Here is a 27,063-nt window from a genome sequence, read left to right as displayed (position 1 = left end):
ATTGGGCTTGTTCTTCCCTCCAAGGAAGGACAGCAAATGACCAGCTCAGGAGTCCATGTTTGCACTGCATGCACAAGACATGCCCATGTGTCACGGCTTGGGGCTGGGGGGGGGGAAGGCTTAGACAAAGTTGATGGCAGAAGCCGTCTCGTTGAGCTACGAGGTGCACAAAGGATCCCCTTGCTTTCTAAATTCCTTCTTAGAGAGGAGCCTGGGTTCGGCTGGATCCAATCTCAGGCTCAGAGTTTGGTTTAGTATGAAGGAATTATAGAGGTGTGATTCAATCACTTTGTCTTGCAGGTTTTAGTGATGGCAAATCAGAAATATTTCGATAAAATGAATTGTTTATTATGACAAATAAACAGACAATTGATCAGAGAAATGAATAGATGAAATACCTTAAATTTACAGAATTATTTCCTGCACAGTATAAAAGCCAAAACCTCCTAGCAGTATAGTGTAAGATAGGACAGTGCAGTCTATCAAAGTCATTCTAATAAAGCAATTGGATCAAAGCCAGCAAAAAGAAACAATCCTGAAGGAGAGATTGAGGTAACTCACCCCATAACAACAGGGGGTAGTTCTCTCTCTTTCACTTAACCCCTGGGGAGTGACCATGAAGAGCTGTCCCTGCTTCATGGCAGAAGCTCTACACACTTCAAGGAAGTCTGTGGAAGAATCTGACACATCAAAGTTAAGACGGGGCTTTTATAGTTATCAAGGGTTTGACTCCCAGACATATTTGCAGGCCAGGGAGCAGTTTATAGGTCAAATCCTGCTTCAGAAAGCAGGATGTGTGTTTGAAGTTTCAGGAACCATTTTGGGTTTAGAATAATTCAACATTAAAAACAGCACCTTGACAGCAGCAGTAACTCATCACAGTGTGCATTGTTTGCATTCTCTGACCATTGTTTAGGTATTGTCAGAGCAGAGCATCCTGCCAGAAATGGCCCCTTGATTCCATGAGGTTGCAAAAATTCTGAGACCTCCTTTGGTTCCATGAGGCCCTGCAGTGTCACAATGGCCCCTTGATTCCAGGATGTTCCAAAACATCCCAGGGTTCCCTTGGCTCCAAGAGGCTCCCCCGTGTCCCACCGGCCCCTGGATTCCAGGAGGCCCTGCAGTGTCCCAATGGCCACTCGGTTCCAGGAGCCACAGCGGCTGCCGCCGGCGTCTGTGCCCGGAGCCGCCGCTCCCACGGGGCTGCCGCACTCACCGCCGGGGTTGCCGCTCGCGCAGCCGCCGCTCTGCCCCGGCTGCACCGGGACCCGGCACCGCCTCGGGCCTGCGCTGCCGCCTCAGCGGCCACAGGGACACAGGGATGGGGGACCTTTGCTCTGACACTGAGGGGGCCTGGCTTTGTTCTGCTGGGGTCTGGGCTTTAGGAAAATTGCTGTTCATTTTCATGCTCCACTGGAACACCTCCTGAATTCCAAAGGTTTCCTAATCCAGGGGCAGGGGTTTCTATGGCATCGGAGGTGCCGCCCCTCGGGACACATTGTCAATAAACCATCCATCTGATTTGGATGGGTGTAAGAGCTGGGGAACACAGGATAATCAGTCATCCCATGAAAGCCTTGGAACATTCCCTGACTGAATCAGAACCCAAATGGAACAGGTTGGATACAATTCCCAAATAGTTTGCAAACTCCAGTCATTCCTGACACCAGGATGGAAATTCAGCAGATAACTAAAGCCAGTCCCCTTGGGAGCCCACAACCAGCGGGGCTGAGGGAGGCCCTGGCAGCTCCCCAGCACCTCCCTCTCAGTGGGACACCTCTGGCAGCCTCTCCCAGCTCGGGAACCCTCCAGTTTGCAACACTCCAAAGACCCTCCCTGGTGCCCAGGACAATTCTGATCCTCCTCCACAAACACTCCTCCAGCTGTGACCCTTGTCTGTTGGGAAACACAAAGGGATTTGTGGGAGTGTTTCCCTGACAACAAGGAGAATTTGGGAGAGGGACCTTTCCACACCCAGCTATTGATGTGTCCACACATCTCTGCCTGGGTGTGGGTGTGAATTGACTGTGGGGTGAATGTTGTAATAGGGAATCTATAATTCAGTCACTGTTAAAATTGTAGCAAATGCTATTGAATCACTTGATTACTGTTCAATTGGTCAATGATTAAGTGCTACTAATCTCTTTTGCCCCCTTGTCTTTGGATACAAATCCTTTGCACCCTGACCCTCTTGCATCCCAAGGCTCTGTGTAAATTATTCCCTTTCATAAAAATATATATTTTTTTCGTGGCATCCACTTTAAAATTTTCCTCCTTAGCTAAACTACAGAACAACTCCAATTAGCTGTAGGAGTAGGACTCTTGATGACTTGAAGACAATTAAAGGAAGAGAAATAATTTGTTTTCCTGTGTTTTAATGGTCCCACACTGTGTTTGGAGTTGCATCAGCTGTCAGTCCAAGATGGGCCATGTCAGAACTGGTGAGGTTGGGGGGTGAGGAGCAAGGTTGATCATCCAGGGTCAGTGTGGATCTCCTGAGGAGACACTCAGCATCAAGATCACTTGGAGAACACCTCTATCACCTCTCCTCTGAACTAAAATATATCCATTCTTTGATTTCAAAAAAAAGTACAAACTTTGAAGACTTGTTTTGAAATTGCCTTGAAGACAATTAAAGGAAGACAAAGAGATCCTGAGGGATTTCTGCATTTTAATGAGCCCCACGGTGTGTTTGCAGCCCAGCCCATGATCCTGAGGTACTGAGAGAAGATTGAAGCAGCTGCTGAAGAAGTCAGAAGCCCAACTCTAAGTGCCTTGAAGCATTGCTGGGCCCCACTGAGGGCAGGCCCTGACAAAGCCTCCCCAGGGACTCCTTGGAGCAGCTCCTTGGAGGCCAGGAGTGCAGGCAGACAAAGGCTCTGGGCAGGCCCCTGCAATGCTGAGCAAAGCCTGCCTTGGTTTTGTGGAGCACAAAGGCCAAGGCCTGAGCCCCAGGCCCTGGCCCAGCAGATCCTGTCCCTCCCGGCTGGCTCAGGGCTGTTTGGGGGCACTGGGATGGGAGGGGGAGGAACAACAAAGGCCAAAACTGGGCAACCCCTGCCAGGCTCCTGAGGGAGGGGCGAGGCAGAAACCAAGGGCAGAACCTGCCAGGAAAGTTGCTTGTGGTGGCCTGAGTGGCAGAGGCAGCTGCCAGAGGCAAGGGGACAAAGGCCTGGGTGCCTTTGGGCCTTGCAGCCCTGCCAGAGCCCTTGGCCATCTCTCCTGCAGGCTGTCCTGCCCTGGCCCTGCTGCTGCTCTGGCCTTGCAGGCTGCACACACCCCTCCTGCTTTCCCACCCCCCTCCCAGCAGCATTTCTAGACCCTCCCTGATGTCTCTGCACCAGCTCTGGCTGTTGCCATGTGCAGAGCTGAGCAGATCCAGGTCACCTCCCATTCCTCTGCCAACCCCCTGGGCCTGCTCTGGGCCCTCCAGGTCCTTGCCCTGCTCCCAAGGGCTGTGGGGGTGCTTAATGGTCAGGGCTTGGGGTTTAGAGCTCAGGGTGGGGATTAGGCAGAACTTTGGGAGGTTTGTGGTTCTGCTGGCAGTGTCTGGTTTATGATTAGGGGAAGAGCTTTTTGGGCTGGGTCAGGATTAGCGCTTGGCTTTTCATACTGGTAATACAGGTTTGGGAATGTGGTGGGCACTGGAGTACAAATAAGAGTCTGGAGTTCTGGTTTTGACCTTTTTCTGGCTTGGAATTAGAGCAGTGGATTGCTTTCCATGGGAGGGGCAGCACTTTTGGGGAGTGTTGGGGCTTGAGTTTACAAAGTGCATAAAGGTCCATCAGGAATGTTTGCACAGTCAGTGTTTCAACACCCTCAGGATTAACTGAACCTGCTTTTACCTCATCAAAATCTTTCGTCTCTCTTGGCCAAGCTCCTCTTTCCTTCCCCAATTATCTTATCCCTTTTGTCCCAGTTTCCCCTAACCCTCTTCAGATCTTTCATCAGGATTGGCTCAGCTTTGTGATGATGCTGTGCATCTTCATGGATCAATTCCACTGTGGCCTGACACACAGCAGGACAGTGACTGAGCTGCCAGAGCACTCAGGCCTTGGGCATGGACAGGAAAGGAGAGGGTGGGAGTGCAAAGAGAGCAGCTCTGAACAGACGCAGTTCTGGGGCTCCCTGGCAGTGCTGGGACTCTTTTCCCCTCCACATCTGCAAACATGGAAATGTCCTCCAGCTTCAGGGGAGGTCTTGGAGGAAGGATCAGGGAAAAAGAATTTATGTCCTTTCTTACGCTCAGAGATTGTGATTCCTCATGTACAAACTAACACAGGGAGGATGTTTGACAAATACCTTGCTGCACAAACTTTTATTTTGTTTAAATGCACACAAAGCATGATTTCTGATTTCTACATTTTGGTGGTAAAAAAAAAGAGGTAGAGAGTGAATTATATGGGATGAAGAATAAAATTTCAGTGTTAATGACATGAAGAGAGGGAAAAAACATGAAAGCCCCCCCCCAAAAAAAAACTACCAAAATTTTAGAAAGCAGGCTGAGCCCAAAATGTGTTACACAATGAGTGTTCTGCAGAAGAAAAGAGGCTATTTATTGCTTCTTAAAAAAACATCCAGTCATCATTTTCCTTATGGCATCCTTGAGCTCCTGGTTCCTGAGGCTGTAGATGAGGGGGTTCAGTGCTGGAGGCACCACCGAATACAGAACTGACAGTGCCAGATCCAGAGATGGGAAGGAGATGGAGGGGGGCTTCAAGTAGGCAAACATGACAGTGCTGACAAACAGGGAGACCACGGCCAGGTGAGGGAGGCACGTGGAAAAGGCTTTGTGCCGTCCCTGCTCAGAGGGAATCCTCAGCACAGCCCTGAAGATCTCCACATAGGAGAAAACAATGAAAACAAAACAACCAAATGCTAAACAGACACTAACCCCAATGAGCCCAATTTCCCTGCGGTAGCCTGAGTGTGAGCAGGAGAGCTTGAGGATGTGTGGGAGTTCACAGAAGAACTGGCCCAGGGCATTGCCCTGGCACAGGGGCAGGGAAAATGTGTTGGCTGTGTGCAGCAGAGAACTGAGAAAGCCAGTGGCCCAGGCAGCTGCTGCCATGTGGGCACAAGCTCTGCTGCCCAGGAGGGTCCCGTAGTGCAGGGGTTTGCAGATGGCAACGTAGCGGTCGTAGCACATGACAGTGAGGAGATAATACTCTGCTGAGATGAAGAACAGAAAAAAAAAGAGCTGTGCAGCACATCCCTTGTAGGAGATGGTTCTGGTGCCCCACAGGGAGTTGTCCATGGCTTTGGGGACAGTGGTGCAGATGAAGCCCAGGTCTGTGAGGGAGAGGTTGAGCAGGAAGAAGCCCATGGGTGTGTGCAGGTGGTGGTCACAGGCTACAGCGCTGAGGATGAGGCTGTTGGCCAGGAGGGCAGCCAGGGAGATGGCCAGGAAGAGCCAGAAGTGCAGGAGCTGCAGCTCCCGCCTGTCTGCCAATGCCAGGAGGAGGAACTGGGTGAGGGAACTGATGTTGCACATTCGCTGCCTCTTGGTGTGGGGCACTATCCAAAGAGGAAATATCGGTGATATGTTAGCAAAGAACTTCCTGAGAAAAACCAAAGCCATTTCCCAATACCCCCCTCCCTGCTACACTCCCCCACCTGTTTTCCTTTTCTGGGAGTCTGTCCTTCAGCTCCATGGCTGGAGCCCTTGCTGGGGCTCACTACATCTTCCATGAGGAGCAGACCCTCTGCCCACTGGCTGTGAGGGCTCAGCCCTGCTCTGCACCGTTGGGGTCATGGGCATGGTGGGTACAAGGGGCCTGTCCTGGTGTTCAGCTGTGTCAGATGAAACTGCTTCCAATGCCAAAGGGCTTCTCAGCATCCACACTCCCAGTTTATGAGAAAAACCAGGACAGCAGAAGGCAGTGTCACAGATTTGTTTTGTTTACCTTTTTTTTTTTTTTCCCAATTCCCTCATCTCTCCTGAGGAGTGTTCCTGGATGTCAGAACCCCTCAGCACTTCTGATGCACTCAGGGAAAACAGAGCAGGTCCTGCCAGGCAGGAGAATTACCTGGGGCTTTGTGCAGAGTGAGGAGAACTGGTCTGTCCCTCTCTGTTGTTCGCAACTGCCCTGGCTTTGCTCTTTCCTGAGATGGACATTGTTCACACTCCCTTTTTGGTCTGAAAAGCCACCAGACACTGTTGAGAGCAGAGGGATCCATCCCACACCCCTCAAGGTCTCAGCCTGTCTCAAGGGCTCAGCACCCCACTTGGAGCCAAGGACACCTGTGGCTCATCTCCCCAACCCAACAGCATCTCCTGGCACGGGAACAGCATCTCTGTCCCTCTCCACTGGGGCTTTCAGAGAACACAGCTGTGCTGGGAGGATGATTTGCATTCTCCAGGGCAGCTCCCAGCTTGGAAGGACACCTCACAAAACAGCCAAGTGTCCTAATGACGGGGTCTGATTGAGGGAAAAAGAGCTCCTTACCCAGGCCCACAGACTTCACTGCCCACATCCCACAGGGCAGAGGACAATGGGAATGTCTCATTCCCAGGGACACACCTGCCTGGGGGGAATGCCAGGATCAGTGTTGGACTGTGTAGCTTGAATTCCCCTCCCCAGTGAGCCTGAGTGAGAGAAGGAGGGAACAACCTCAGGACCAGGGGCAAGCTGAGAACCAAGGAAATGCACACGGAGGGTCCAGCTGGGAGAGGCCAGGGTAGAGCCCACTGGGCACTCAGGGCAGCATAACCCTGACCCAGCTGTGCCACCTCCCAGACACCAACAGTGCCAGCAAGTTGTTCTCAGCCCTGGACAGCTCCTCACAGTTCCCTCTGGAACTCAAACCAGCTGGCATGTGGCTTGAGAGCTTGAGAGAAATCCCTCCTTGGATGTTCCCCTTGAAGTATCCCCTGGAAAATATCCTGGGGTGCTCTGGTTCTGTGAGCAGCCCTGACCCATGAAACTCTCACTTGATAGCAGAAGAAACCTGCCCTGCCCTGCCAGGCTTTGCTCTTTCCACCCCCAACCTCTGCCCAGCCCTGAGGGAGCTCCCCAGCCCGGCTGAGAGCTGCCCCTGGCAGTGGCAGAGCTCCTGCCCCGTCACAGCCCTGGGCTGCAGGACCCTGCTCTGCAGGACAGCTTGGGGCAGCCTGGGTGGCACAGCCTGGCTTCACAACCCTGCAGCCATCCCTGGGAGAAGGGAACCCTGCTGGGATGTGGCTGGGATGGTGCAGCAGGGAGTGGGATGTGCCAGCATTAGGAGATCTTTGCACCAACTGCAGACACATTGCCCTTCATGCTGACTCACCGTGAGGAAGCCTGGAAAGATTCATCCTCCAGTGGATCTTCCTCTCGACTTCCCTCCCAGCTCAGGCTGTGTGTGACCTCTCTCTGCCTTGCTTTTGTGCCCTGGGTGCTGCAGGCAGTGCCCTCAGCCCTGCTGGGCTGTGCAGAGGAGCTGCTCACCAGCAGAGCTGTCTCTTTGAAGCTCTTCTTGGTTGCCAGGAGCTCCCTGTGTGCCAGGAGCCCGGCCCAGCTCAGCAGCACAGCAACAGCCCCAGGCATTTCATGACCCTCAGGGGGATTGGTGTTGTTTACATGAGACTCAGTCCCTGAGAGGAAGTTCAAACAACTTTTCAACAAGTCAAAATGAGTTTGAAATACTGAAGTTTCTTGTACTGTTAATGGGTCCCACTGAAGGACATGACTGTGAAAGTGTCCCCAGGTTCCAGTTGGAGCAGAAAACTGCAGACAGTGATGACAAGGATGGACAAGCAAGGGAAAGGTGGCTCTAATGCTGAATAAACTTTGACTTGTTTTTTTAATCCAATGGGCCAAGCCCTGACCCCCAGCCTCTGGGAAGGCACATCCTGTCCCTGCCTCATTCCTCAGGGCTCTTCCTGGGGCACTGGGATGTGGGATGTGCAATGCCAAGGGCAGGACCATGGGGTGGCACCTGCCAGGCTGCTGAGCAGGGACAAGGAGGCCAGGAGGCCCCAGGTCTGCAAGGGGCACTCCCCTCCTCCTGGCATCAGGGGCACAGACAGCAGCCCTGGCCAAAGGCCTGCAGAAGGTGGCTCTGTCAGGGCCTTTCAGCTTCTCCCCCTCCCTGTCTCCTCTCCAGCCCAGGCTGTCCTACGGTGTCCATGCCCTGCCCCTTTCCCTGCAGGCTGTCGTCATCCCCCCGGCTGCCCCACCTGGCTGGCACCTTCCTGCACTGACATCTCTGCGTCCTCCCTGGCTCTTCCTGCACACACAAAGCCTTGGGCTCATCCAGACTCCTCCTGGGTGACATGTTGCAGCCCAGTGTTTCCATGGAGTGAAATTCCTTTTTCCTCACGTCCACTCGGGACCTCCCCAGCTGCACTTGGCATTAATTCTTTCTTTCTCATGCTCCTTTCTGCTCTGACAAAAGGATCCACCATCTCTAACTCCTTCCTTCAAGCCCTCTCAGGGCTGTCCTGTACTGTCCTCGGTCTCCACACCATTGAGGCCACAGCTCCTTAGCCCCTCTCTAGTGCTTATGTGCTTGAGACCTTTAAAGCCCATCTTGGGAGATCGCTGGGCACTCACTAATGTTTTTGCAGATGAAAATATCGTGCTCATAGTCTAAGGAAATCACAGTTGTCATGACAACCAGCATGCATTCCCACTGCTATGGTCAGTTACCATGGCAAATAGAATACATTCTCATTGCCACAGTCAGTTATCATGGAAACCATAATACATTGTCATTGCTATGGTTGGTTACCATGGCAACTATAATTGCTACAGTCATTTACTGTGGCAAAGAGCATACTTCTCACTGCTATGGTCAGTTACCATGGCAAACAGCATATATTCTCATTGCCACGGTCAGTTACCACAGCAACCATCACACATTCCCATTCCTACAGTCAGTTACCGTGGCAATGATCATACATTCCCACTGGTATGGTTGGTTACCATGGGAACCAGCTTACAGTCTCATTGCCATGGTCAGTTACCACGGCAACCATCATACACTGCCATTGGTACAGTCAGTTACCGTGGCAACTATCATACATTCCCGTTTCTATGGTCAGTTACTACAGCAACCATCATACTTCACACTGGTACAATTGATTACCATGGCAACCGTCACACATTCCCGTTCCTGCAGTCAGTTACCATGGCAAACATCACACATTCTTGTTTGTATGGTCAGTTACCATAACAAATATCATATATTCCCATTGCTACACACAGGTACCATGGCAACCATCACACATTCCTATTGCTATGCTCGGTTACCATGGTAACCATCATACATTCTTGTTGCTATGGTCAGTTACCATGGCAACCATCATACATTCCCATTCCTACAGTCAGTTACCATAGCAAACATCATACATTGCCATTTCTATGGTCAGTTACCCTGGCACCCATCATACAGTCCCACTGCTACTGTCATTTACCATGGCAACCATCATACAGTCGTGTTGCTACAGTCGGTCACTATGGCAACCAGCATACAATCAAATTGCTACGGTCGGTTACCATGGAAACCATCATACATTCCCATTCTTACAGTCAGTTACCAAGGCAATCATTGTAAAGTCCCATTGCTATGGTCAGTTACCAAGGCAATCATCAAACATTCCTGTTGCTACGGTCAGTTACCACGGAAACCACCATACATTCCCACTGTTACGGTCGGTTACTGTGGCAACCATCACACATCCCCATTGCTGTGGTTGGTTACCATGGCAACCATCATACAGTCCACTGCTACAATCAGTTACCATGACAACCATCATACAGCAGCATTGCTACGATCAGTTAGCATGGCAACCATCTGAATTCCAGGTTCTATGGTCAGTTACCATGGCAACCATCATACATTCCCATTCCCATGGTCAGTTACTATAAGAACCACCATATATTCCCATTGCTACAGCAGGTTACCATGGCAACCATCATACATTGTCATTGCTATGTTTAGCTACCATGGTAACCATCATACAGTCACTTTGCTATGGTTGGTTACCATGGCAACTAACATACATTCTCGTTGCTACGGTCAGTTCCCACGGAAAACACCATACGTTCCCTTTGCTACAGTCAGTTACCATGGCAACCAACATGCTTTCCACTAGTACAGTCTGTTACCATGGCAACCAGCATTGTCGTTTCTATGGTCAGTTACCATGGCAACCATCATTCATTCCCGTTGCTACAGTCAGTTACCATGGTAACCATCGTACTGCCCACTGCTACGGTCAGATACCATGGCAAACAGCATACATTCCCATTGCCATAGTTGGTTACCATGGCAACACTCTTACATTCCCATTGCTATGGTCTGTTACCATGGCAACCATCATTCATTCCAGTTGCTACAGTCAGTTACCATGGCAATCATCATAGTTCCCACTGCTGCGGTCAGTTACTATAAGAACCACCATACATTCCCATTGCTACAGCAGGTTACCATGCCAATCATCATACATTAGCATTGCTATGGTCGGTTACCATGGCAACTAACATACATTCTCTTTGCTATGGTCAGTTCCCACGGAAAACACCATACATTCCCATTGCTACAGTCAGTTACCATGGCAGTCAACATACTTTCCACTGGTACAGTCCGTTACCATGGCAACCAGCATACATTGTCGTTTCTATGGTCAGTTACCGTGGCAACCATCATACTTCCCACTGCTATGGTAAGATACCATGGCAAACAGAATACATTCCCATTGCCATAGTTGGTTACCATGGCAACCATCATTCATTCCAGTTGCTAGGGTCAGTTACCATGGCAACCATCACACATTTCCATTGCTTTGGTCTGTTACCATGGCAACCATCGCACATTCCAGTTGCTAGGGTCAGTTACCATGGCAACCATCATACATTCTCATTGCTACAGTTGGTTACCATGGCAACCAGCATACATTTCCATTGCTACGGTCAGTTACCACAGGAACCATAATACTTCCCGCTGGTACAGTCAGTTACCATGGCAACCATCATACACTCCCATTGCTATGGTCAGTTACCATGGCAACGAGCATACATTTTTCTTTCTACAGTCACTTACCATGGCAACCATCATGCATTCTTACTGCTATGGTCGGTTACCATGGCAACCAGCATACATTCCCGTTTCTACAGTCAGTTACCACGGTAACCATCATACTTCCCACTGCTACGGTCGTTTACCATTGTAACCATCATACACTCAGGCTTCTATGGTCGGTTACTATGATAACCATCATGCATTCAAGTTGCTATGGTCAGTTACCATGGCAACCATCATATTTTCCTTTGGTACAGTTTGTTACCATGGCAACCAGCATACATTGTCATTGCCATGGTCAGTTACCATGGCAACCATGACACATTCCCATTGCTACAGTTGGTTACCATGGCAACCATGACACATTCCCATTGCTACGGTCGGTTACCATGGCAACCATGACACATTCCCATTGCTACGGTTGGTTACCATGGCAACCATGACACATTCCCATTGCTACGGTCGGTTACCATGGCAACCATGACACATTCCCATTGGTACGGTCGGTTACCATGGCAAGCATCAATCATTCCCGTTGCTACAATCACCATGGCAACCATCACACATTTCCATTGTTACGGTTTGTTACCATGGCAACCATCATAGATTCGCATTGCTATGCTCGGTTACCATGGCAACCATCATAAAGTTACATTCCTATGGTTGGCTACCATGGTAACAAGGATACATTCCTGTTGCTACAGTCAGTTACCATGGAAGCCAGCATACATTCCCGTTGCTACAGTCAGTTACCACAGGAACCATCATACTTCCCACTGGTACAGTCGGTTACCATGGCAACCATCATACATTCTCATTGATACTATCAGTTACCGTGGGAACCATCGTACATTCTCATTGATACTATCAGTTACCGTGGGAACCATCATACCTCTCACTGGTACAGTCAAATACCATGGCAACCATCATACATTCCTGTTCCCATGGTCAGTTACCATGGCAAACATCACACATTACCATTGCTATGGTCGGTTACCATGGCAACCAGCATACCTTTCAATTGTTACAGTCAGTTACCATGGCAACCATCAGACATTTCCATTGCTATGGGCAGTTACTATGTTAACCTCTTGATTCCTCTTGGACAGAAGCAGATGCAGATGAGCCTCCCTGTCTTCCACCAACCTGCCAGCTGTGCTCTAAAGGCCTGTGTCCCAAGGGCTGTCTTCACCAAGACTCTGCACAAACCTCTGGGACTCTTTGCATCCTGTCGTGCTGCCTTTCCAGTGAATTCCAGGGTTATCAAAGACAACTGGAATGGGCTCTTTGTCTCACTCCACAAGGTCACCCAAACCACTCTCTCCTCTCACCCTCACCCACAAAAGTTCACCCAGTTTGTTCATCCCCTAGAGCAGCTCCACAGGTCCCAGAAGCTCCTTCCTGCTGAGGACACCTCTCTCCTGCTCTTTCCCTCCTGTGTCTCCTTGGCCTTCTCTGCCAACCCATCACAGTCCTGCAACCTGGGAACTGTCTCAGCAGGCCTGGGCTGTTATTGCCTGCAAGTGGAATGCAGAGAGACTTGGGGCTGCAGCTCCTCCTGCCTGTGCCCCACACGCAGGGCATTGGGGCCTGTCTGGCTGCAGCCCCTCAGCGGGGGCACCGGGGTAAGAACAGACTTGCAGTGGGGAAAGCTGCTCTGAAAGCCCCGAGAGCTGGGCTGTGCAGAGGCTTTGCTGACAATGGCCTTGGGGGTGGACGTGCTGGGACTCAGGCCCAGGGGGAAAATCCCAGACCTGATCCCTGAGGAGATCAGCACATGCTGCTGAAATGCTGGGGGAGAGAAGAGCCAGCAGAGGGAGGAAACAAGTGTGGACAGCCTGGGCTGATGTGCTCTGGACTCGTGCCTGGCCCGGCCTTGGCTGGGCAGAGAAGGGACAGCCTTTGTGTCCCTGCAGGGCTGGGATTCACTCCCTGCCCCAAAGGCCCCCAATGTGCCTGAGAAGCCCTGGGTGGTGCCTCTCACAGAACTGACTCCATTTGGTCATCTGAACACCTCTAGGGGCTGCCCTGGACAGAAGGAACAGTGACAGGTTCCCCTGTCCTACATGTGGGCACCTTCTGCCACTGAAGTTGGCCAAAGCAATGTCCCAGCAGCCTCCAAGAAGATCCCACAGCTGCTGCCCTGTCCCTAGGAACTGCTCCACTGGAGCCTGCAGTTCCTAGCAGGAATGTCGGTCACCTCTGGCCCCTCAGAAGGAACCAGGGCTTTGTGTCCCAGCAGGTCACTCCTGGCTTTGGTCTTCATTCATTGCCATGGGAGCTGGGACAAGGAGTCACCTGCAGGGGCCTGTTTTGGGCCCACTGAAGTGGGGCAGGAGGAATCCCAGCCCATGGGGGTTGTGGAGGGAGCTGAGTGTCCTTCTGGCCCCAGCTCTGCAGAGCCACAAGGAAACACCTCTGTTGACTCAACTCTGAGTCCCTTCCCTCAGTGCAGGTGAAGGAGATCCCTCCTGGGCACTGTCTGGGTTTCCTGTCTAATGATGGGACATGAAAAGGGGACTCTTGAAGATAACTCTGTGTCTGTTTGGGGAAATGACAGTGCTGAAAGAAGTGTCTGTGCCCATCTGAGAGAAGGAACATGATTATTTCCTTCAGCTGTGTGCCAGCAGGTTCCCCTGGAGACCAAGGGAGAGCTGGAGGGAGCCCAGAGGGGCAGAGCAAGGGCTGCCTGGGGCTGTTGCTGTGCTGCTAAACTGGGCCAGGCTCCTGGCACACAGGGAGCTCCTGGCAAGCAAGAAGAGCTTCAAAGAGACAGCTCTGCTGGTGAGCAGCTCCTCTGCACAGCCCAGCAGGGCTGAGGGCACTGCCTGCAGCACCCAGGGCACAGGAGAGAAGGCAGAGAGATGAGAGGCAGCCTGGGCTGGGAGGTGACTGAGCTCTCACTACAGGAGAAACCTTCCTAGGATTTGAAGCAAGAATTCTCTGGCTGTAGGAAAGTGCAACTTGCCTGGCTGTAGGAAAGTTCAACAAGCTGGCCCATCCCACAGCTTCTAGGATCTTTCAGCAGGACTCTCCCAGTTGCTGCAGTGCAGGGGAAGTGGCCATATGGCAGAGCAGGGCAGGAGCTGCAGGCAGCAAGGGCAGAGAGGAGAAGGGAGCAGGAGGTTCAAGGGATCCTGGGCTGGGAGGACAGGGCAGAGCTGCTCAGGGCAGGAACCTTGTCAGCCCTTTGCCACGGTCGGGCCGTGGCTGCAGAGCAGTGCAGGTGAGTTCCTGCAAGTGCCTCTCCCAGCTGCCAAGTGGCAGCAGTGACAGGAGCTGTCAGGATGGCTCTGCTGGATTTGCTGGGGTGCAGCAGGAGAAGCTGCTGCAGAGCAGGACTTGCTGCTGCCCCATCAGAGGCCCAGGGCAAGAAGGTTCCCTGTGCCAGGGCTGGCTGTGGGGTGGGAAGGTGGGGGTGCAGCCAGAGGTGCCCAGGGCTGTGGTGCAGAGCAGGGTCCTGCCCCCAGGGCTCTGTGTGCTGGGGCAGGGACTCTGCTGCCTGCCAGGGTCAGCTCTCAGCCCGGCCAAGGAGCTGCCACAGCCCTGCAGGGAGAAGGGGTGGGTGGAAGGAGTGACCCCTCATGGCAGGGCAGGGCTGGGCAGGGCCCTTCAGCTGCAGGCTCAGGGCTCCTCACAGCTTCAGCTCCACCTCCTCCATTTCCAGGGGCCCTTCTCAGGAAGCACATCCCCCCAGAACACCTCCCCCTTCCCAGCCACCTCAGGCTGTCTGGGATCTGCTCTGCAGCCCCTGCCCAGGCAGAGCTGCCCCTGGGCACTGGGCTGGGGATGGCTCTGGCAGCACTGGCAGGGAGCTGAGCTGGGCACAGGCAGGGGCTGCTGGCAGGAACAGCTCCTCACCCAGAGACAGGCAGGCAGGGAGAGGCAGCTGCTGCCACAAGGGCTGGGCAGGGGGATGGGGGCCCCTCCCTGCTGTCCCTGTGGCACAGACCCCTTCCCTGAGCAGCTCCTGCCTGGGCTCCTTTCCCAGCCTAAGCAGAGCCTGTGCCCTCAGGCCCACGGGGGCTGGGCTGTGCATTGCCCTGCAGCAGCCAGAGCCCAGGCAAGGACAGGGCCCTGATTTCCAGCTGTCTCTCTGTGTCCCTCCTCCCTTGGCAGCAGCACTGTGGCATTTCACTGCTATCCCCTGCTGCCTGGGCTCTCCTTGTTCTCACCAGTGGGTTTTCTGAGCCACTGTGGGGTTTGGGGGGGGGGGTGGGTGGCAGATTCCTGTCCAGACACAACCCCTTTGGGTGCTGCTGTGGGGATGTGTCTGTGGGAGCCAAGTGCCCAAGTGCCCTCCAGGCACCTTCAGGGTCTTCAGCCGTTTGCCTGGGTGTCCTGCAGGGCTGCAGCTGCCCTCCAGAAGGGCACAGCTCTGCCATAGGATCTCTGTGCTGCACAGGATCCCCATGGAGAAAACTCCTCAGTGCTAAATCCATGGAAATGCCCTGGGCAGCCGCACTTGGGAGCTGCAATGATCCCTCTGTGTGGCAGTCTGGGAGGAGAAAGATGAGATCGTAATCAGGCATCCTGAGGAAAGGCAAGGATTCTTTCAATCTGATCTTTGAACCAGGATTCCCCTGCTCCTAGAAGTGCCTTGTTACTTTTTTAAGGGAATTCTTAAGGGTCATCCGCCTTCAGCTCCAAGCTGCCAGCCAGGGGCAGCTGTGAACAGGAAAGATGACCAGCTCTTGTCTCTGCACCAAGAGACCACCCCTTTGTCTCTCAGGACTCACAAGATTTCACTTGGAGCACAAAGTCTCCCAAATCCCCTCCCTCTGTTCTGCCCTTGGCCAAACTGTGACCTGCAGTTCTGGAAACACTTTGATACATCACAAGTGCATTTAATTGGAGGTCACCCTGTGCTCCAAGTTGCCTCTCACTGCACAGCAAGAAGGATTCCTCGGGAGCCCATTCCAGGGTCCCTGCTCTCAGTGCCCCCTTCAGCCAGCAAATCCCAGAGCTCAGGGAGATGGATGCAGAGAGATCTTCCTGAAAAGAGGCCCTGAATGTTGAATTGCTATGAGACATGCAAGATGGTTTGCTGATTGAGTCTGGCCTAATTCAGTTCTGCCTTTTTTCTCCTCAACAGAAAACCATACCCTGAAGTAGCAAATGTCCAACAGTAGCTCCCTCACCCACTTCCTCCTCCTGGCATTCGCAGACAGGCGGGAGCTGCAGCTCCTGCACTTCTGGCTCTTCCTGGCCATCTCCCTGGCTGCCCTCCTGGCCAACGCCCTCATCCTCAGCGCCATAGCCTGTGACCACCACCTGCACACCCCCATGGGCTTCTTCCTGCTCAACCTCTCCCTCACAGACCTGGGCTGCATCTGCACCACTGTCCCCAAAGCCATGGACAATTCCCTCTGGAACACCACAACCATCTCCTACATGGGATGTGCTACACAGCTCTTTTTCTTTGTCTTCTTCATTTCAGCAGAGTTTTCCCTCCTCACCATCATGTGCTACGACCGCTACGTTGCCATCTGCAAAACCCTGCACTACGGGACCCTCCTGGGCAGCAGAGCTTGTGCCCACATGGCAGCAGCTGCTTGGGCCACTGGGTTTCTCTATTCTCTGCTGCACACAGCCAATACATTTTCCCTGCCCCTGTGCCAGGGCAATGCCCTGGGCCAGTTCTTCTGTGAAATCCCACACATCCTCAAGCTCTCCTGCTCACATTCCTACATCAGGGAACTCGGGCTTCTCTTGATTTCCATCTCTTTAGCATTTGGTTGTTTTATTTTCATTGTTTTCTCCTATGTGCAGATCTTCAGGGCTGTGCTGAGGATCCCCTCTCAGCAGGGACGGCACAAAGCCTTTTCCACGTGCCTCCCTCACCTGGCTGTGGTCTCCCTGTTCCTCAGCACTGGCGTCTTTGCCTACCTGAAGCCCCCCTCCATCTCCTCCCCATCCCTGGATTTGGCGTTATCAGTTCTGTACTCTGTGGTGTCTCCAGCACTGAACCCCCTCATCTACAGCCTGAGGAATCAGGAACTCAAGGATGCCCTGAGGAAAATGACTGGATGCTTTTCAGGAGCAATAAAGTGCCTGTTTTCTGGTGTGTAGCATTCAGAATGAGACTCCTTAATGGCCCAGCCTTCCTGTTCAGGTTTTTCTTAGAGGTCATCGGGTTCTTCTTGCAATAATTTTCTATGGAATTAAATATTATTATGCATCTACCCTCTAAATTAGTGTCTACCCATTGAATTTGACCCAGAGATGTAAAAATGATGAATTGTACTGGCTGAGTCTTTAAACAAAATAAAGGACTCTGCAGTGCCGCCTTTGTCCAAGACCCTTCTTCTCAGATGTTCCTAAAGGACAGCACACTGCAGGACAGGGTGTATTTGCAAACAGGAAGGGGACAATAATCCCAGCCCAGCAGCACTGCCAGGGAGCAGCAGGGCTTGGTCTTTGCAGAGCTGCTCTCTTGCCACTTCCACACTGTCCTCCTGAGCCCCTTTCTCGCTGTAAGGCCTGAGTGCTCTCTGAGCACAGTCCTGGGGGCTGGAAGCCCTTGGAGCACAGGCAGGGACAGGCTCTGGGAACTTGTGAAGCAGAGCTGGGCTCTCTTACAGCATCTCCAGGATGCTGTGGGATCTTCTGAGGGCAGTGCATGGACTGGATCACTTCTTCTGTGACCTTACTCCAGGGCTTGAACTCTCCTGTAGTGACACCATGACACTCCTGCTCTCTGCTTTCCAGGTTTCATTTTTAGATCCAGTCTTCCCCTCCTGTTCACAGGGACATCCTGTGAGTGCTTCAGAGCTGCCATCCTGGGGCAGCTCCTGCCCAGCGTGGGCAGGCACAAGGTCTCTCCACCTGCTCCTCTCACCTCCCCAGTGCCACTGTTTTCTGCAGCCTCCTCATCCTTGCCCAGCACAGCCCTCCTGGCACAGTTGGATACAGCCCTTGTTCTACCCCCTCCTCAGGCACCTGCCCAACCCCCTCAGCTCCAGCCTGATGGCCAGAAACCTTCAGGGCAGGGAGGCACTGGGGAAAATGCTGAGCAAACCTTTCAGCTGCACTCAAATCCAATTGGAGGGGTTGGCCTCTAGGAAGAAATCCCTTCTCATTCTCCAGAACCCCAGGACAACCTGTGTTGTGTCCTGGGCACTCCTCTCTAAGTGTGGGCTATGGAGAAGGGTTTGGAGTCAGGGCTATTGAGAAGGCTGGGCAGTGTCACTGGGAGACCTCTCCCAAACCCTTGGAAAGGCCAGAGCCATCCCAGAGCTTCCTGGGGCCTTGGCAAAGGCAGACATGGAAGCAGTCTGCAAACAGGGCAGCAAGGAGGGTTGGGAGACTTCCAGATTGCTCAGGCTCAGCAGGGAAGGGGATAGGGCAAGTCCTCCTGCAGCCATTGCCAGGCGTTGGAAGGACAAGGCAGAGATTGCAGAACCCCTGTGGGAGGGAATAGAAGAGGATGTTGTGTGCCCAGACTTCATCAAGGCCCTTGACATGGTCTCCTGTGGTCTCTTAGAGCCAGACTGGTGCGAGCTGGACTGAAGAAGTGGGAGATGTGGTGGGTGGGAAGTTGGCTGAATGAAGAGGGTCCAATAAAATCCATGGTACAAAGTCCTCTTGGCAGCAACTTCCTGGTGAAATCCCTCAGAGACCAGCCCTTGAACACCACTGTAGAACATCTTTATTATCTCTCTGTACAATGGGATAAAATGTATTTTCAAGTCCTTTGTGGATGATGCCAAATTTCAGGGAGCCCTTGAGCAACCTGTCCTGGTTTAAAGACACATATTGGGGTGGGAACTCCAATAAAATGAATTTGCTCCCCTTTTATTCCCCACCACTACAGGGAGACAAAATACAAGGAGGTACAAGTGACAAAAATAACAGTTCACTGACAAGAAATATAACAGCAAAACCAGCAATATCAACAGACAGTTCAAAGCATCAGCAGAGAGAGAAATTGCCTCTTCTCTCCCCCCCCGGACTCCTTTTGTAAACAGATGGAAACAGGGAGGCAGCAGCTCTGCTTGATTCCATGGAGTTCTGGGGAGGCACAGTGGGCCCTTGGTTCTGAGATGTTTCAGAGTTCCTTCTGTTCCAAAGACATCTCGCATGTCACAATGGGCCCTTGGTTCCATGAGATTCCACAGTGTCCCTGCATTCCTTTGGTTCCATGAGGCCCTGCAGTGTCACGGTGCCACTTGATTCCGTGACGTTACAAAGAATCAGAATGGCCCCTTGATTTAAGGCCAACTGCACATGGGGCTGCCTTGGGGGGAGTGTGGGCACCCAGACAAGGGAGTTGTCACCCCCCTGGACTCAGCTCTGGGGTCACCACATCCGGACTGGTCTGTCTGTCTGTGAGGTTCCCCATTCTGGAGGAAGGAGGAAGAACTGGAGAGGGTCTAGAGGAGATCTGACAGGGTGGAGCTTTTCTCCATATTGGAAATAGAATGAAATCTCCACAAAGAGTAGCATTGAAAGTTCAGACTGAAGGTGAAGAAAAAGAAATATCACTCAATAGGGACCCTTGTGGTGCAAGAGGTCACCCAGAGGGAGTCAGGATCAGCCCATGGCTTTGTGTTCCCAGGGAACAGCCAGAGCTGGTGCAGAGACATCAGGGAGGGTCTAGAAATGCTGCTGGGAGGGGGTGGGAAAGCAGGAGGGGTGTGTGCAGCCTGCAAGGCCAGAGCAGCAGCAGGGCCAGGGCAGGACAGCCTGCAGGAGAGATGGCCAAGGGCTCTGGCAGGGCTGCAAGGCCCAAAGGCACCCAGGCCTTTGTCCCCTTGCCTCTGGCAGCTGCCTCTGCCACTCAGGCCACCACAAGCAACTTGCCTGGCAGGTTCTGCCCTTGGTTTCTGCCTCACCCCTCCCTCAGGAGCCTGGCAGGGGTTGCCCAGTTTTGGGCCTTGGTTGTTCCTCCCCCTCCCATCCCAGTGCCCCCCAAACAGCCCTGAGCCAGCCGGGAGGGACAGGATCTGCTGGGCCAGGGCCTGGGGCTCAGGCCTTGGCCTTTGTGCTCCACAAAACCAAGGCAGGCTTTGCTCAGCATTGCAGGGGCCTGCCCAGAGCCTTTGTCTGCCTGCACTCCTGGCCTCCAAGGAGCTGCTCCAAGGAGTCCCTGGGGAGGCTTTGTCAGTGCCTGCCCTCAGTGGGGCCCAGCAATGCTTCAAGGCACTTGGAGTTTGGCTTCTGACTTCTTCATCAGCTGCTTCAATCTTCTGTCAGTACCTCAGGATTATGGGCTGGGCTGCAAACACCCCGTGGGGCTCATTAAAATGCAGAAATCCCTCAGGATCTCTTTGTCTTCCTTTAATTGTCTTCAAGGCAATTTCAAAACAAGTCTTTGAAGTTTGTACTTTTTTTGTTTTAATTCAATTATGGATATTTTTTTAGTTCAGAGAAGAGGTGATAGAGGTGTTCTCCAAGTGATCTTGATGCTGAGTGTCTCCTCAGGGGATCCAGACTGACCCTGTATAATCAACCTTGCTCCTCACCCCTCAGCCTCACCAGTTCTGACATGACTCATCTGGGACTCACAGCTGATGCAACTCCAAACACACTAGGAGACTCATTAAAACACTGAAAAACAAATTATTTCTATTCCTTTAATTGTCTTCAAGTCTTCAAGACTTCTACAGCTAATTGGAGTTGTTTTGTAGTTTAGCTAAGCAAGAAGATTTTAAAGTGGAAGTTATGAAAAATATATATTTTTTTTGATGAAAGGGAATAATTTACACAGAGCCTTGGGATGCAAGAGGGTCAGGGCAGAAAGGATTTGGATCCAAAGATAAGGGGGCAAAAGAGATTAGTAGCACTTAATCATTGACCAATTGAACAATTATCAAGTGGTTCAACAGCATTTGCTACAATTTTAACAGTGACTGAATTACAGATTCACAATAACAACATTCATCATCATCATGGCTGGGCTTCGCGAACGAAGATTTGGGAAGGCTCTATCCACATTTGTTACAGGCACGCTGGTGGCTAATGAGGCCAATACGAGATAGACATAACAGATTGCAAAAGGCACAGCAGAAGGACTCCTTAGATGGTAAATTCTGCAAAACATGGTTCTTTCTGCATTGTCTTTTCTCCTCAAGAATTATCCTGTGTGCGTTCTCAAAGGAGACAGCTGCATTATAGACGGTGTGTCTCCAGGCCTCCCGATTGGAGGCCAGAGTAGACCAGTTGTGATGATCAATATGGCCAAGGCTGAGATGTTGTTTCAGGGAGTCCTTGTATCTTCTCTTTGGGGCTCCTCTCTTGCGGCAGCCGGTGGCAAGTTCACCATAAAGGAGGATCTTAGGGAGGCAGTGGTCCTTCATCCTGGAGATGTGCCCTGCCCAGCACAGCTGTGTTCTCAGCAACATGGCCTCAATACTTGTGACTGCTGCTTGTTTTAGAACAGATGTATTGGTCACATAATCTGACCAGTGGATGTTTAGGATTGTTCGGAGGCAGCGTTGATGGAAGCGTTCTAAGAGACGCAGGTGGTGGCCGTAGATGACCCATGATTCAGATCCGTATAATAGAGTAGACAGCACAATGGCTCTGATCTTGGCCTGCCTGAAAAGAAGATGAAGAAAAAGTTTTAAGATTTGTCTTGTAATTCCGTAGTCTTTCTTTGACTTTAAAGTTTTTGAAGAAAACTGTAGGATGTTTTTGCAGCTCCTTCTGTTGTAAACTAATTTTAAACGGTGAAAAACGAACACAGAGGTCTTGAGTATTTGTCTCAGTAGTTAACAAAGTCCAGTGAAAGGTCAATAATGGTTGGGATATAAATGGATGTTAATTAGGCATTGTCACTGGAACCCGACAACAAAAATTTCTGTGGAAAATCACAGAATTTTCCTCCCAGAAGATTTATTTTGCTACCCAGTGAAGAGACTCTCTAAGTAAAATACCTAATTAATATTTGTCAGTGCAACCTACACAAGCCTACACATGGGTCTCTTGTGTTTGCCACTGGGTGGTGGGGGGAGAGAAGTGGTCACAGTGTTTTTCCCAGTCCCTTATTTTACTGGCAGAGAATCTGTATGGCTTTTTAGCACTATTAAACCCAAATATAACTCCAAGTATGTTTGGTTAGAACAATGAATAAACTCTCTGATTGAAAATCAGGATTAGTGTTCCATTTGTTGCCAGTAAACACTTTGATGGGTGGCTTGAGCTCCAAAATACATCTGAGATACTGTTGTTGATACTTAAATTTGTCATTTTGGCAATATCAGCTGAAGACCAGGAAACTTTGTTTTCCTCACAACAACCAACTCCCATATTAGTCTATTAGATTTTTCATGCTGATTTTGCCAGTTCCAAGTAAATGTCTGTTTTGTAATGTTGCAGCAAATCCAAAGACAATTTACATATGCCAGCAGGTTGTCTTCTACCAAGAGCTTGTTCAATCCCATTGGATTTTTGGGATTCATAAAAGTGTAATTTAAACAGCTGTTTTGATTGGCAACACCAGGAAATTTTAGGATTTTTTTTCCAAAACACACCTGCTGAATGCAGTTTTGATCCTCTTCTAGTAGTTTGTAATTGCATTGCCTGATAATTTGACTGCAAGCCAGCAGGTTAACTGAAAAGCAGAGTTTCAGGTTTATTTTAGGTATGTGATGACTTTGGCAACCAGTGATGAGTTGTGCCAACATGGTCCCAGCTGCCCTCAGAATGCTCCCAGTCACCCCCAGTATGACACAGCCACCTTCACTGTGAGCCCAGTTGCTCCCAGTATGATCCCAGTTGTCCCTAGCAGGGTCCCAGTAGCTCCCAGTTCCTCCCAGTGTGATCCCAGTTGCTCCTAGTTGCCCCTAGCACAGACCCAGTTGCTCCCAGTATGATCCTGGTCTGATCCCATTATGATCCCAGTACGATTGCAGTTGCCCCCTGCATGGTCCCAGTTTCTCCCAGTTGCCTCCAGCATAGATCCAGTCAATCCAAGTATGATCCCAGTCTTCCCCCAGCATGGTCCCAGTCAATCCCAGTTGTCCCACTGTAGATCCATTCACTCCCAGTTCCTCCCAGTTGCCCCCAGCATGGTCCAAGTCGCTCCCCATGTGGTCCCAGTCACCCCCAGGATGGTTGCAGACACTCCCAGTATATCCCAGTTGCCCTCAGCATGCTCGTAGTCACACCCAGTTACTTCCACTTGCCCCAGGATGGTTCCAGTTTCCATCAGGATGATCCTGGTCACTCCCAGTTTATGCCAGTTGCCTCCAGCATGCACCCTGTCACTCCCAGTTACTCCCAGTTGCTTCCAGCATGATCCCAGTTGCTCCAGGGATGTTCCCAGTTGGCTTCCAGCCTGGCCCCACTGGCTCCCAATTCCCCCCTGCGTAGTTCCAGTCACTCCCAGTTTGATCCTGGTCCTTTACAGTCACTCCCACTATAATTCCAGTATGGTGCTGGTCACTCCCACTATGATCCCAGTCACTGCCAGTCACTCCCAATAGGATCCCAGTTGCCCCCAAGGTGGTCCCAGTTGCTCCCAGCCACCCCCAGGATGGTTCCTTTCACTCTCAGGGACTCCCACTCTGAGTCCAGTATGGCCCCAGTCACTCCCTGGAGGATGCCATTTGCCCCCTGCATGGTCCCAATTGCTCCCAGTATGATCCCAGTATGAGTCCAGTCATCCCCAGTATGATCCCAGTAACTTCCAGACACTTCCAGTACTAATCCAGTTTGATCCCACTCATCCCCAGTATGGCTGCAGTCCCTCTCACACACTCTCAGTAGTATTGTAGTCACTCCCAGTAAGACCCCAACAGGACCCCAGTAGGGGCCTAGCTGTTCCCAGTAGGATCCCAGTTGCCCCCAGCAGGGTTCCAGACACTCCCAGTATGATCCCTGTCACTCCCAGCCACTCCTTGTATATCCTAGTTGCCTCCAGCATGCTCCCATGCTCCCCAGTGACCCCCCAGTCACTCCCAGTACGCTCCCAGTCATTCTCAGTATGATCCCAGTCACTCCTGGTCTCTCCTACTATATCCCAGTTGCCCCCAGTGTGGTCCCACTCACTCCCAGTTGCTCCCAGTAGCTTCCAGTATGATCCCAGTTGCTCACAGCCACTCCCAGTCACCCCCAGTGGGGTCCTAGTGCCCCCCAGTATGATCCCAGTCAATTCCAGTGTGATCCCACTTGCTCCAAGTATATCCCAGTTGCACCAACATGGTCCCAACTGCCCTCAGAATGCTCCCAGTCACTCCCAGTATGACCTCAGCCACCCTCACTGTGGGCCCAGTTGCTCCCATTATGATCCCAGTTGTGCCCAGCATGGTCCCAGTTGCTCCCACTTCCTCCCAGTGGGATCCTAGTAGCTCCCAGTTGCCCCTAGCATAGAACCAGTTGCTCCCAGTATGATCCTAGTCTGATCCAGTATGATCCCAGTACAATCACAGTTGCCACCAGTATGATACCAGTGACTTCCAGACACTTCCAGTACAAAGTCAGTTTTATCCCACTCATCCCCAGTATGGTTGCAGTTCCTCTCACACACTCCCAGGATTATTGCAGTCACTCCCAGTATGATCCCAGTATGACCCCAGTAGGGGCCCAGCTGCTCCCAGTATGATCCCAGTTGCCCCCAGTGTGGTTCCAGTTGCTCCCAGTCACCCCTACTGTGGTTCCAGTCACTCCCAGTATATCCCAGTTGCCTCCAACGTGCTGCCAGGTGCTCCCAGTATGATGCCTGTTCCCCAGTTCTGGTCCCAATGCATCCAGTCCGGGTCTCGGTGTATCCCGGTGTCCCCCCTGTCCCCCCACCCCGGTGTCACCCCCTTTTCTCTCCCCACAGAGCTCCTGAGCCGCCGGCGGCCGCAGCCCCTCCCTGGGGCCTCGGGCCCAGCCTGGACCCCCCCGTCTCTGTGAGGATTTTGGGGGGGTCGTGTGTCCCCCCTTCCCCTGCTGTCACTCTGCCTCTGCCCGGTTGCTCCCAGTGATCCCAGTAAAGCTTCCCAGTTCTCCCCAGTCCTGGTTATTGGGGGGCAATGGGGAGAGGATTTGGGGGACCACACCTGACCTCTTTTTTTGGGGTGGTGGGACCCCAAACTGAGTTGGAGGGAGCTGGGGATTGAGGGGATGAAGTGGAAGATGTGAGAGGAGGGGAAAAATGGGGCTTGGGACCCCCAGAGTAATCCGGGGGGGGGTGGGGATTGAGGAGACTATGGAAAAGTGGAAGGAACAGGGAGAACGGTGGAAAAGGCGGGTCTGGTGGGGCAGATGGTCCCATGGGGGTCTTTCGGCACAGGGGGGTTGGCAAAGGGTGGTGGCCCCCCTGAGCTCCCAACTGACTGTGGGGTGCTGGGGGCTGATGGATCCAATCTCAGCCTTGGATTATGCCAACAGTTTGTTTAGAGGAATTACAGGGGTGTGACTGAACCACTTTTGTTCCCCAGGTTTTAACGATGGCAAATCAGATCTATTGATAGAAAGGAATTTATTTAGGGTTCCAAATGATCAGACAAAAGATCTTCATCAGAATTATTTACTGCACAAGACAAACACTAAAACTACCAGGAGTACAGGATAAGACAGGACAGTGCTCTACACTAAAGCAATTGTTGAAGCAATTCTGCTCAAGCTGGCAAAAAAGCAATAATTCTTAATTAGAGATGGATGGAACTCCCCCAGACCAATGCTCGTGGGGAGATCTCTGCTCTCAGCCTCCAGCAGTGACCTTGGGGGGTCCCCAGCCAAGGCAGGAATCTCCACACACCCCTCCAAGAAGGGTTCTTATGGAAGAAGCTGCCCCTGGGAAAGGGGACTGGCCCTTTGTGGTCAAAAGGGATGGACTGACAGTCACTGGACTCCAGGGGTTGCCTCAACATCAGGGGGTTCATTCGGGGTGGAAGCAGCGGCCGAAGCTCTTCCCGCAGTCGGGGCACTGGTAGGGCTTCTCTTACTGGTGGGTACGTTGGTGTTTGGTCAAGGTAGAGCTGTGGGGGAAGCTCTTCCCACACTCCCCACACTTGTAGGGCCTTTCCCCGGTGTGGATGCGCCGGTGGGTGCTGAGGTGGTAGTTGTGCTTGAAGCCCTTCCCGCAGTCGGTGCAGCGGAAGGGCCTCTCATCCGTGTGCGTCCGCTCATGCCTGTAGAGATGTGAGCTGGTCTTAAACCTCTTCCCACATTTCAAGCACTTGTAGGGCTGTTCCCTAGTGTGGATGAGCTGATGGGTGCGGAGGCTGGAGCTGTCCCTGAAGCTCTTTCCACATTCCCCACACGTATAGGGCCGTTCCCCAGTGTGGATGGCCTGGTGTCGGATCAGGTTGGAGCTGTTCTTGAAGCTCTTCCCACAATCATTACACACGTAGGGCCGTTCCCCAGTGTGGACCTGCTGGTGTTTGATCAGGTGGAAGCTCTGGTTGAAGCTCTTCCCACATTCCCCACATGCGTAGGGACGTGCCCCAGTGTGGATGTGCTGGTGTCGGATCAGGTGGGAGTTGTTCTTGAAGCTCTTCCCACATTCCAAGCACCTGAAGGGCTTCTCTCTGCTGGGAGGCTGATCAGGGACCACCAGGTCAGAGCTCCAGCTCAAGCTCCGGCCGCCTTCCCGGCACAGGCTGGCTCTTTCCTCCTCAGAGCACCCTGGGCTGGCTTTGGAGCCCCTCCTGAGGGGGGATCTCCGGCCCTTTTCCTCCCCGCTGCCTTCCTGCGCCGGGGAGCCCTTCAAAACGGCCTCTCCCACCAGGGTCTCACGGGGGGATTTGTCCTCCGGGCTCTCCGTCCTCAGCTCGGGGCCTGGGGCAGGAAGCAAGAAGGACAGGGAGGGGATTTGCCTCCGGCCCACAGGGAAGGCCAAGGACATCCCCCCAACTCCGGCCCCGGCAGGACGGCGGCGCCAGCGGGGTTGTCCTGCAGCCGGGGCCATGCTCGGCTGACAGAGCCAGCACAACACCCGCCCAAAGGGACACTGACTTCCTCCTCACCTGCCTGGGGGGCCCAAGGCATCTTCCTCTTCCTCGCAGCCTCCTCCTCCATCTGCCCAAGCTTCGGGAAGGACAAATCCTGATAGGGGGAAAACAAGGGCTGAGCGTGTTGGCTTGGGGGTTCCTCCTGCCCAAGTCCATCTCTAGAACTCAC

The 27,063-nt window shown here is 52.3% G+C and overlaps 2 protein-coding genes and 1 pseudogene across 2 annotated transcripts; 2 read left to right on the top strand and 1 right to left on the bottom strand.

The window, feature by feature from the left end:
• LOC135405253 (zinc finger protein 850-like) overlaps positions 1–27,063 on the top strand; it is a 259,075-nt pseudogene that overhangs the window by 67,071 nt on the left and 164,941 nt on the right.
• Positions 4,556–5,326, bottom strand: LOC135406398 (olfactory receptor 14J1-like). The gene has a single exon (XM_064640795.1). It carries the CDS (start codon positions 5,324–5,326, stop codon positions 4,556–4,558), a length of 771 nt encoding a protein of 256 aa, XP_064496865.1.
• LOC135406396 (olfactory receptor 14J1-like) lies at positions 16,126–17,079 on the top strand. Its single transcript, XM_064640794.1, has one exon. The coding sequence runs from the start codon at positions 16,126–16,128 to the stop codon at positions 17,077–17,079; it is 954 nt and encodes a 317-aa protein (XP_064496864.1).

Source organism: Pseudopipra pipra, chromosome W, assembly GCF_036250125.1.
Source record: "Pseudopipra pipra isolate bDixPip1 chromosome W, bDixPip1.hap1, whole genome shotgun sequence".
Taxonomy (NCBI): Eukaryota; Metazoa; Chordata; class Aves; order Passeriformes; family Pipridae; genus Pseudopipra; species Pseudopipra pipra.
This window is presented reverse-complemented; position numbering and strand designations above follow the sequence as displayed.